The sequence below is a fragment of the Pipistrellus kuhlii genome, unplaced genomic scaffold (genome assembly GCF_014108245.1).
Source record: "Pipistrellus kuhlii isolate mPipKuh1 unplaced genomic scaffold, mPipKuh1.p scaffold_m20_p_14, whole genome shotgun sequence".
NCBI classification, from domain to species: domain Eukaryota; kingdom Metazoa; phylum Chordata; class Mammalia; order Chiroptera; family Vespertilionidae; genus Pipistrellus; species Pipistrellus kuhlii.
This window is the reverse complement of record NW_023425449.1, coordinates 7808843-7820752: the sequence shown is the minus strand read 5'-3', so window position 1 is coordinate 7820752 and position 11910 is coordinate 7808843. Positions and strand designations below refer to the sequence as shown.

General features: G+C 46.4%; 1 protein-coding gene across 1 annotated transcript in view; it reads right to left on the bottom strand.

Annotated features, from left to right (window-relative positions):
- Window positions 1–348: 348 nt before the first annotated feature.
- Window positions 349–11910, bottom strand: part of SDC2 (syndecan 2) — a 72236-nt gene continuing 60674 nt past the window's right edge. The window contains exons 2-5 of the mRNA XM_036436580.2: window positions 10754–10865; window positions 6759–6892; window positions 2786–2924; window positions 349–1614 (exon numbers count right to left, since the gene is read on the bottom strand). Coding sequence (XP_036292473.1) covers window positions 1451–1614; window positions 2786–2924; window positions 6759–6892; window positions 10754–10865 — 549 coding nt within the window. The 3' untranslated portion in view covers window positions 349–1450. The remainder of the gene's footprint in view (window positions 1615–2785; window positions 2925–6758; window positions 6893–10753; window positions 10866–11910) is intronic.

Sequence of the window (11910 nt, the reverse complement as noted above, 5' to 3'; positions counted from 1 at the left end):
AAACTCTCAGATACCAACGTCAGAAAACTCCCTTCTGCTCTTTGGAATTTATTGCCCTAAAAACTGCAAAAGCAGGCGCCTGTCTCCATATTGCCAACAGCTACCTGACTAAGGTTGCAAACTTCCGTTCCCACCCTGGCAGTCTTCTAATAGCCACGCCCCATTGCACACAGGATGACACATTCAGCTTTCCTCCGGCCAACAAGGGGCTCTCGTGTTGGGACGCGGACGCTGTGGACCGCTCAGAAGTCAAACCCGCACCATCCCTGAGGGCGGGCCGTCCTTCGCCAAGGGAAGACGCCCACTGGATCGAAATGTGCAAAATTTATAACAGTGACATTTTCCATGATGAGGCCACATGATTTATTCAGTAGTTTTCATGTTCCCAAATTACAATTTAGGTCTATTCATCAGTCTACAAAAAAAGTTACCATTAGAATTGTCTGTGCTTATAAAATACCAACTTTTTTTTTTTAACTGTTATATATACTCATTAACACCAGTCTGTGACAAGTTACATAGAATCATAGGCACTTCAAAGGCTTAAAAAGACGCTTACAACTTAAATGCATTTTTAAGAACAAAAACAGACTTTTCCTCAAACTCCTACTCGTACCTTCAAATGGCAAGAAATTAACAAATACAGTGGCCGAAGGAATCTGCAGCAACTTCTCAAAATACTGTTAGCATCTTTGGGTTTGCTGAGGCTTGTCTGTCACTCAACATCAAATCCTCCCAAAGGAAGATCTGATTAGAGATGACACAACCGTTTTCTGGTAATAATCCAATTTTACACATTACTTTGCTCTTGCAAATCTGCCTGAAGCTACAGGTCATGAAAAACAAAGTGTAAAATGGATAGTCTGACACTTAAAAAAAAAAAAAAGGTTAAAGTTTACATGTTTGAAAATCACATATACACTCCCTTACCATTACCTAAAATTATCCAAAGACAAATTGCACTGTAACAGCTACAAAAGGCTAGAGTCTTGTTTTGTTTTGTCACGGGACACGAGGGGAGAGCAGAGGAGGAGAAGGGAACAACAGATAAATTAACAAAGTAAGACCCACGTGGCTAGGTCCGTGGGAGACATGCTGACGCAAATTAAACAGCGTAAAAAACAATCATTGGCGCATCCAAGTTTAGACCGATCCCATGAACATGGAGAATTTTCATAACAATATTTTGCCACTGCTACTCACAGAACACTGCAGATGTTACGTTTTAATTATTTTAGGTTGTTCTAAAGAAATACATGTAAAGTTTTGTTGTTGTTTTTTTTTAAATACAATGGGGTTTTATCACTAAAGTGCCAAAATGGCTCTTTAATGAAAAACAAAACAAAACAAAAACAAAACAAAAAAACCCAAAGATCTTCATTATTCTATGCAAAAGCTTTATTTGTTTAAAGTTCCGTGATCTCATAAATAGAGACACTCTCTGGGAGTCTCACGCATAAAACTCCTTAGTGGGTGCCTTCTGGTATGCTGCGCTGGATGGTTTGCGTTCTCCAAGGTCATAGCTCCCCTCATCCTTCTTTCTCATGCGGTACACCAGCAGCAGGATGAGGAAGATGGCGAAGAGGAAGCCGATCACTCCACCAGCGATGACGGCTGAAACACACCGAGAGGGAGGCTGCTCTCAGAAGGTTTGGGGGCTGCAGAAGTGGCTTTGTCACCCCCACCTACTTCACAACACTTTCATGAAAGGCTTAATTGGAACCCCCCCCACCCCCCCACCCCCCACCCCAAATGTTAAAACCTGGATTCAGCCGAAACCGGTTTGGCTCAGTGGATAGTGTGTCAGCCTGTGGACTGAAAGGTCCCAAGTTCGATTCTGGTCAAGGGCATGTTCCTGGGTTGCGGGCACATCCCCAGTAGGAGGTGTGCAAGAGGCAGTTGATCGATGATTCTCTCTCATCGATGTTTCTAACTTTCTATCCCTCTCCCTTCCTCTCTGTAAAAAAATCAATAAAATAAAATAAAAATAAAACAACAAAAATAAACACCTGGATTCAAGGAAGCAACCAGGCATGTGTGCTAATCTGACATTCCTTCGGAAGGTACAATCCTGTCTTTGATTTGTATGAATACTATCACCCAGAAGCCTCATTAAGATACATCTAGCTGTGAGGCTCAACTAATTCCATCCTTTAAGATTCTTTCATCTTTTCAGTTCTCACCTTTCACAGTTTCATCTAACTGGTTTTCCCATGAAACAAAACATGATATGATTTACTTAAGTTTTATAAGAGGAGGGGGTGGGGGGAAGCTTGCAATTTTTTTTTTTTCTAGACTTGAATTTGGGGCTATCCTTTCAAGGATATCGTGTTCTTAAATCTTGCCCATCTTCCCCTTTAAACTCAAATGTTCATGCTTTCATCAGAAACATCACAATGAGAGCAACACCCGTGATGCCTTGAGTGTTCCTTGTGTCCATTGCCTTCTCCACCTAGAAGTTTTGCTTCTCTTTCATTCACGTTGAGAATGCCTTGGATCAGGATGGACGGATGGATCTTTCCATCCTCCCCTCCCCCACGCCCAGTTGTTCTGGAACAATCTACACCTTCACTTTCCTCTTCTGTCCCAACCCCCCATGGGCAGAAAACAAGGAAGTTTGCCTAGCTCTTGCCTCTCATTCTGGAATGAGACACGCTCCCCTCCCCACCCCCTCTCCCAGGCTGCGCTCCTTAGAAAGATGACATTCTGCAGACTTTGCCTTCACCCCTGAACCTCACTTAGACAAACAGAGACCCTCCCCTCTGACCCCTGCCAGGCGACTTACCTGCCAGGACTTCTGTCCTTTTAAACAGATTGTCCGGGTGCTTCTCAGTGAACACATTTGTCTCCTCTTCGTCTGGGTCCCTTTTCCTTTCTGAGTCAGGGTGGTGAACTTCTTTCTCCTCAACGACGTCTTCAGGTGACTGGTATGGGGAAAGGGGAAGGGCGTACAGATTTGTTAATGTGTTAAAAAGGAAAGTGAGTCTATGTCAAAGTCGCTTTTTTATTTTTCCCCAAGGAGTTCAGGAAATAATTGGGATAATCACTCTGTGTGATGTTTTTACCAAACGGGGGAGTTCTATCATAAACCCATGTAGTTTATAGGGCTTTTTGGTTTGTTTTCAAATTCTTTATTGTTAAAAGTATTACACGAGTCTCCTTTTCCCCCCCATTCTCTCCCAGCCCACTCCCTCTCCCCAGCACAAGCCCTCACCCGCTACAGTCTGTGTCCACTGGTTATGCTCATATGCATCATACAAGTCCTTTAGTTGATCTCTTACCACCCGCTCACCCTCCCAGGTCTTCCCTCTGTGATTTCGACGGTCCGTTCGATGCTTCTCTGTCTTTGGATCTATTTTTGTATTTATCAGTTTATATTGTTCATTATATTTCACAAATGAGTGAGGTCACGTGATAATTATTTTCTCCAACTTGCTTATTTCGCTTAGCACAAAGCTCTCCAGGTTCATCCATGCTGTTGCAAATGGTAAGAGTTCTTTTTTTTACAGCAGCATAGTATTCCATTGTGTATTTGTGCCACAGTTTTTAATTCACTCATCTGCTGATGGGCACTTAGGTAGTTTTCAAGTCTTAGCTATTGTAAATTACACTGCTATGAACATAGGGGTGCATACATTATTTCTGAGTGGTATTTCTGATTTTTTGGGGTACATTCCTAAAAGTGGAGTCAAATGGGAGTTCCCTTTTTAGTTTTTTGAGTAAACACCGTACTGTTTTCCACCAATGTGCACCCCCACCAGCAGTACAGGAGGGTTCCTTTTTTCCCCGCATCCTTGCCAGCACCTGTCATTTGTTAATGGTACCTATTCTGACAAGTATAGATGGTACCTCATTTTCCTTTTAATTTGCATCTCTTGGATGATAAGTAACTTTGAATATTTTTTCATATGCTCCTTAGCCTTCTGTATGTCCACTTTCAAAAAGTGTTTTTGTCCATTTTTTATTGAATTGTTTATCTAGTTCATGGTTTGTTTATAACAGAAAACCATGTGTATTGGCAAGATGGAGAATTCACAACAATCCTTAATGCTGGATGTTGGGCGCCATTTAATGCCAGAGGTCTTGATCCAGCATCTAGAAGGATTCAGCAATCTGGAGAAGGGGCTGTGCATAAATTAAATAAGAGTCCAGAGACGAAACATAATTTTGAAAGGCATTTGGCGGGAGGAGGGGGAGAGCAGAGGAGCTTGGCTGAAGAAACCAAGTTCTCCTTGTCTCAGGACCCCTTGCTTTTTTATTAACACAATTTGTCCTAAGGCAAGGTAGAGATATATACATCAAAGGCCAGGGTTAGTCTACAGAGTCCATTGTCAGATTGGGGAGGAGGCAATAAAATGTAGATTAAGATGCTCTGAGCTGTCTGGCAGCAAGCAATCATTCTTTTTAGATTTGGGGAAATGCCTTTAACCATCCCAGATGATTCAGCCCTTGCTGACATGCTAGAATTGGCTTCCAGCAAATCCTGATGACATGGTTAGGTTTTTTTAGTTGACCTGCAAAAGATCTCTTCTTTCTCACACTCCTCTGACCTCAGGCCATCTTTCCCGATGACTCTTCAGCCCAGGGCATTGTAGCAGTGCTTACTCCATCCATTTGTCACACCTAGTAGTGCGACAGCTTCCTATCAGGCACTGTCTCCAGGTGCTCTCCAAGGGTTCTTTCTGACCCCTCTCTGTGGGGAGTACCCCCCAGACTTGCTCTATAACCCTCACCTCTACTCATGCATTCTTGCAGCTCAAGGAGCCCTGAGCTAGAGCTTCAGGGGACGTGGGTGCTGCAAGTAGCTCCTGTGTGACTCTAGGTCGCACCCCTTTTCTGGACCTCAGGTTTGGTGTGTTTGTTTTACCAATGAAGACCACGCTCAGGCTCTTGTTTACTCCACAATTCCAAAGCCTCAAACTAGTGAGTCCAAATGGTCAGCCGTGACAAGTGGTTCAAATAAATAGAAACGTGGTAAAGCCAAATGCACGTTCAAGAGCCACAATGGATAACTGTGCCACACGCGCTCCGGGGTGTTCCGCCATCCCACCACCTGCATTTCCCACCTCCCCCTTCTTTCTTTCATTCATTCAACGTAAGACATTTATGGAGCAGCTACCATGCACGGGCAAGCACATGCTAGGTGTGTGTGCCTCACTGCTCACAGAGCTTCTCCTTCTTCTCCTATCACCTGGCCTGTGGTGCCGATCAGCGACTGACCCTTCTTGGTCCTACAGAGAGCACTCCAGTCTGGAGAAGGTTGACCTGGCTACTCCACATCTGTAGACACCCTTCCAGCTGTGCCATTCACCACCCTCCACAGTCACTGGGAGGACAGAGGATGGAGGATGGGGGAGGGTATGGCAAGGGGGACGGACAAACGCCCTCAATAAGGGTAGGAAAATGGAAGGGCAGGAAGCCCACCTGTGTTATTACCTGTGTAATAAGCGCTTCTTATTCCAGAAAAGGCCTGTCACTGCCTGCATGACACACAGCCTTGCACATCCTACCTGCTACCGAAGCTTGGCACCAACACATGGGTGAGCTCCAAGAAGAAGTAATGTTAATCAGATCCCGTAAGCAGCACACTGCCTGGGCTGTCTACGAGGTCTACCACTGCAGTTGTCACACATGTTTATTTGGCAAATTGGCTTCGTCTCCACTGCTCTGACCAAATTCAGTTAAGACTTATAGAATGTTTACCAGGACTCAAGGGCCATGCAACCGGCCCTTGCATTTAATCTTTCTCAATGATCCATGATAAATGGGCTCAGAGAAGCTCAGAAATTTGACCAGATCCAGGATTTAAAACCCAGGCTTTCTTCAGACTCTAATATGCATTTTCCAACATAAAAAGCTTATCTAGTAGTGGGTGGCCAGCTCACATTGCCAGTTCATGGCAATGTAACATTAGTAAAGCCAAAATCACAAGTCTTAAGAGTTTTGTTTAGCTAGTCCCTTTGCTCTGCTCTCATTTCTTATGTCAGCTATCAAAAGGAATATATATAGAGATGTTCTAAGATCATTATTATCATTGAAAGAGGTCCAAGTTTATATACCATTGATGATGAGCTGGTGGAGACTGAGAAAAAACTTATTGCAATTAATATCTGGAGTCCCTTTACTCCATAACCTAGTTCAGCATATGTAAATTTCCCATGGTTTTAACTCAGAACAAAGTCTTTATGGAATGAAAATAAATTGTCTTGGCTTGAGACAAATTAATAAAAATGACTTTGTTTCTTAATTTGCCTGTGAGTTCCTTTAAAAGGACCACCCTTTGAAAAACATTTATGTCGCCAAGGCGGTGTGGCTCAGCGGTTGAGCATTGACCTGTGAACCAGGAGGTCACAGCTTGATTCCCATCAGGGCGCATGCCTGGGTTGCAGGACTATCCCTAGTAGGAGGCGTGCAGGAGGCGGCCAATCAGTGATTCTCTGTCATCACTGAAGTTTCTCTCTCATTGATGTTTCTAACTCTCTATCCCTCTCTCTTCCTCTCTGTAAAAAAAATCAATAAATTTTTTTTTTTTTAATTAAAATAAATAAATAAAAACAAAGTCTACTTAACAGACAAAAAGAATAGTCACAGTGAGTAAAAGGTAGTAAGTAAGAGCCATTTACAACAATGTGTAACAAGAGACCATTTGTCCTCCCCTATTGTAAAATGGCGCCCCTTAAAGGAACTGGTCTGCATCATGAAATGAAAGAGCGTTCGTAGGAACCTGACAGCGCAGCGCAGTGCAGAACAAAACCCACCTTCGTCTGAGCAGGTATCTTGTTCTGCATCTTCAGCGTCGTGGTTTCCACTCTGGGAGCAGCACTGGAGGACGGGATTTTTGCAAGCGGTCGAGATGTTGTCAGCTCAGGACTCTCTACATCCTCATCCGCTCCTGGGGGAAGAAGCAAAGAGGAGCTGAGGCCATGAATCACGATCCAGGTCTCCGCAGTATCAGATGATACTGTCAAAGGCTGGCGCCAACAGAGCCATGTTCTTTCAACACGGCTGCTCATCACTGTCGAAACCAGTTTGGCTCAGTGGATAGAGCGTCCGCCTGCGAACTGAAAGGTCCCGGGTTCGATTCCGGTCAAGGGCATGTACCTTGGTTGCGGGCACATCCCCAGTAGGGGGTGTGCAAGAGGCAGCTGATCGATGATTCTCTCTCATTGATGTTTCTAACTCTCTATCCCTCTCTCTTCTTCTCTGTAAAAAAATCAATAAAATATATATATTTTTAAAAGTGATTAAAACAAAAACAACAACAAAAATGACTGCTCATCAAGAACTCGGCAGCGTGCACCGGGTGAAGACATGATTTCAAAGCGGACCTGTGGGGAGCCTGGCACATTTTAAAAAGAACACCATCCTGAACATTCTCCAGTAGTCCTTCTTTTATTGGGAACAGCTGATCGTTCGGCTCAGTGAGATGTCTTCCCTTCCACATGCTCTACTTTCCCCTCTAAAACAATAACCAAAAAAGGAGAACTCTCCATGGCTGACCTGGGTCCCCTCGGCTAGGCCAGACTTTTCCACTGGTGCCGTAGCTACTCACAGGCTCATCTTCTCCCCTCCCTCTAGTCATAGAAGTTTCCTGTCATCACACACACGATGGTCCTGTTTGCCTAAGGTCACCAACGTCCGCCATGTTTCCACATCCAGTGGCATTTTCCACAGTGGCTCTCATTTAATCGCATCTCCTAGCACCACTGCGCACTGGTCGTCCATCATCTCCTTCTGGAAACTTTATCTCTGGGCTTCTGTGATTTTTGAATTTCCCTTGCCTCTCGGCTACTTGTCTCCTTTGCAGATTCATTCACTTCTACGTGGACACAAAATATCAACACTTCCTTAGGATTCGGCCCTAGGCTGCTTTTTAATGTATTTATATATTGATTTCAGGGAGGAAGGGAAAGGGAGAGAGAGACAGAAACATCAATGATGAGTTAGAATCATTAATTGGCCGCCTCCTTGCATGCCCCACACTGGGGATGGAGCTTGCAACCCAGGCGTGTGCCCCGACTGGGAATCAAACTATGACCTCCTGGTTCATAGGCCAACGCTCAGCCACTGAGCCTTGCAGGCTGGTGGCCCTAGTTTTCTTACTCTGCACTTTTTATTCTCATCCCTGCTCATGGCTTCAAAGACCAACCAAATATAAAAGAAGACTAAGTTTCTATAGTAGCTTTTATCACTTCTCTGAAATTCAGATGCACAGATCCACACGCCTACCTGACATTTTACTGGATGACTCAACTGTACGACACACCTCTAAGATATGCGAAAGAGAAATCATCGCCTCCCCCCCTCTCGCCCCACAAACCTGGTGACACCTTGCCATGAATGAACCTCCACTCCGATAAACCACAACTCTGACTTCCTCTTCCTCACACCCCATCAGGCCAATCGCCCAGTTCTACTGATCTTACACCTTCTTCTGTCTCTCCATCCTAACACCTTTCCACAGCCCCAGGGCAACCCCACTCATCCAAGCCATGGTAACCTTTCCAGGAACCATCATCCCTGCCTTCCTCCTAAGAGCCCCCTTTCAGTCTACTATACACACACCGGCTGTGACCCCATCCTCCTCCCATTTTAAACTATTATCCTGGGTCCAACCAGGGTGGCTCAGTGGCTAAATTGATCATTGACCTATGAACCAGGAGGTCACAGTTCGATTCCCGGTCAGGGCACATGTCCCTGTTGTGGGCTCAATCTCCAGTGTCGGATGTGCAAGAGGCAGCCGATTAATGCTTCTCTCTCATTACTGATGTTTTTACCTCTCTCTCCCTCTCCTTTCCTCCCTGACATCACTCTCAAAACCTGAAGAATAAGATGAAAAGCTAATATTGACAGAACACTGACCACGTGCCAAATCCACGTTTATTATTTCCTGGGACATTCTGAAGATGACAGTTAGTCAGAAAGCACTGTGGAGGTGCTAAAGAGGAAAAAGAGGTGCCATGAGCAAAATATATTAATAGAGGTTGTGGGCTACGGAGAAGCACTCTTTTCACACTCAATCTGTGTGTGCAATATATATCACTCTCCCGAGAATAACGGGGGCTATTTTTACATTGGGATTGCACTGTAGGCTCATTGTTACTAGGTCAGCCACAACCTCACTTGTCTTTGTCAGACTTGCCATTGGCTAACTTAAAACGCTCACTCTTGTGGAGTGAGATCTCTACCGCAGATACAGTGGGTCTGGATTTATTCCGGGTCGCTTTGAAACCAGGCCAATCTGATTATCAGACAACTGTGTTCAGCCTAACTTTTACCAGCTGTCGAACTTACAATGGAGGTTTAAAGTAAGAAAGGTCCTGAACAAAACTTTCCTAGAGGTGTTGCTGACCACGGATCCCTAACGTGGTCATTAATGAAGTATATGCACAAGCTCTTCCTCTTTTCAGCTTCTTGGGGACCTTTCCTGGCCCAGGGGAAACGTGTACTGTGTACCGAAGATTGTGGAAATGGCCAGAGTCGCTCATTCCTCCTCGTTCTCACGTCCTCGGCAATGCCCCTCTGTAGCTCTTTCGTTAAGAGGTGGCGTATGGGCCAGCCTTGCTTTGACCGGTAAAAGGCGGTAGGGATGCTGTGCCAGTTCTAAGCCGAGGCTTTAAGAGGCTTTGCACCGTTCTGCTCTCTGGGGATCCCTGCCTCCACCCTGTGAACAAATGGCTGGCCTACTAGAGGATGAGAGACCATGTGCCATGTGGGCCAGAGCCAAGTCTGCCCAGCTGCTCCAGACATTTGACCAAGTCCAGCCAAGGTCAGCAAAGCTGCCTTCCCCAACTGCAGCTGACCATGGGCGCGTGCAGGAGCCCATTTAGCCCAGGAAACTGCCAACCCACAGAACGAGGAGCTAAATGTGTGACTGATGTTTTCATCCACAGCGTTTGGGGATGGTGTGTTATACAGCATCACAGAGGCCACGGATAACTGATACACCAAGGAGCTGGGGCTATCCCTGCTACATTCCCCCTTCTATCGATACTTTTGAGCAATACCCTAAGACCATGGTCGGCAAACAGTGGCTCGTGAGCCACATGTGGCTCTTTGGCCTCCTGAGTGTGGCTCTTCCACAAAATGCCATGACCTGGGTGAGTCTATTTTGAAGAAGTGGTGTTAGAAGGAGTTTCAGTTTAAAAAATGTGGCTCTCAGAAGAAATGTCAATCGTTGTTACTGTAGATATTTGGCTCTGTGGACTAATGAGTTTGCCGACCACTGGACTAGGAGTGGTCGGCAAACTCATTAGAACTCTCCTAGGTGTCACCCATAATCTCCAACCCAGCGTTGGCAGTTTTATAAAACTAGTGTTTGAAGGATTTGTTTTGAAGGAGTTGTGTTTTCATGACATCACTCTCAAAATCCGAATAATAAAATGAAAAGCTAATATTGACAGAACACGGACCACGTGCCAAGCAGCAAACACTTAAGAGCTCCGAGATGTGCCAACCCCTTTATAGTCCTCACAGCATGCCTGTGTGGCAGGGGCCTCCCATTCTCTGCATGAGGAAACTGAGGTCCGGCCAAGGTAAATACACCCCCGAGACCTCACAGCTGAGGTGGCGGGGAGCTGGATCTCACACCCAGGCACTTGGACACAAAGAGCGTGCTCTGTACCCCTGTGCACCTCGCCTGACTCCCTGTGTGTGCGTGTGTGTGTGTGTGTGCGCGTGTGTGTGTGAGTGTGTGTGTGCATGTGTGTGTATAAGTGCAAACATGGAGAACGGAGGCGAGGGTGGGCCTTACCGGAGCCTGATGCAGAAGCATAGTCGTCGTCATCAATGGGATACACTCCGGACGCGAACTCAATGGAGCTGTTGTCCAGGTATATGTCCTTGTCAGACGTCAGCTCTGCCCTCTGAGGAAGGAAAGAGAAGGCAGGGGTTCAGGATGGTGAGGAAAGGAGGGATGTGCTTAGTGCTGTCCTCTTCAGGTTTACAATGCAGTGACCGCCCCTCCCTCTCCTCTGTGCCCCTGAACCCCCACTTCTGGCCCTGCCCTTCCTCAGGACTCCCTGTGAATGTACATGAAGGCCTGGCCACCGACGAAAGCCCCTAGGGAGGTCCAGGTGGCCCAATCCACAGAACGAAGATGGCACAGAGACCGCAGTACCAAATCAGCGTGGGATTTGGTTGCATTCCGCTAACCAGAGCTTGGGCGGCCCAGAGCTGGTTTTAAGCCATCTCCGGCATTCCCTCGGTCACTGTCACTGCGCAGCACCCTGACCAAGAAAGCTGCAGAACACGGAAATCACTCCAGACTTTCTTGGGGATGCCTACAAAGGGATGAAGGCGCTTAGGCTAAATCATCACCCAGGGATCCATCAAGGCCCACCGACGTCGGCCGGCCTGGCCATGCTCAGAGCTCTGACCAAAATTAGCACGACAGCCAAGTGCTCCCAGGGGCCCGGGCAGGCCAGAGCTTTCCGCCACAGCCCAAGTCCGGGCAGAGGCCAGGCACGGCACCGTCCGAAGAGCAGGGCCCGTGACGCCCAACGGCCAAGGGCGAAAGCCCGCCTCGGGCCCGCTCCCACCGCTCGCTGGCTCAGCAGAGCCTTCACAGCCAATGCAGATACCCCACACGCGCACACTCTTTTCATTTGTGTTTAATTTCTTTATTGATGAAGGTATCACGTATGTGTCCTCCTCCCCCCCGTTCCCATCCTGCACATTCTCTTTGTGTTTCTGCCTCTTGGTAGCAGCGGATCGCACGCCGGCTACGTCGGATCCCTTTCTACATATACCAGTTCCACCGCTTTCAGCTCTTCAATGAAAGGAACGTGCAGGCATGGAAGGCAGAGGAGACACACAATTTTTTTTTCTTTTTTTTTTTCCCAAATGGTTTTAGTAAACTGATCTTTTGCCACCAGTATCTCCTCAGAGCCCACAGACAAAGAAAGCAGA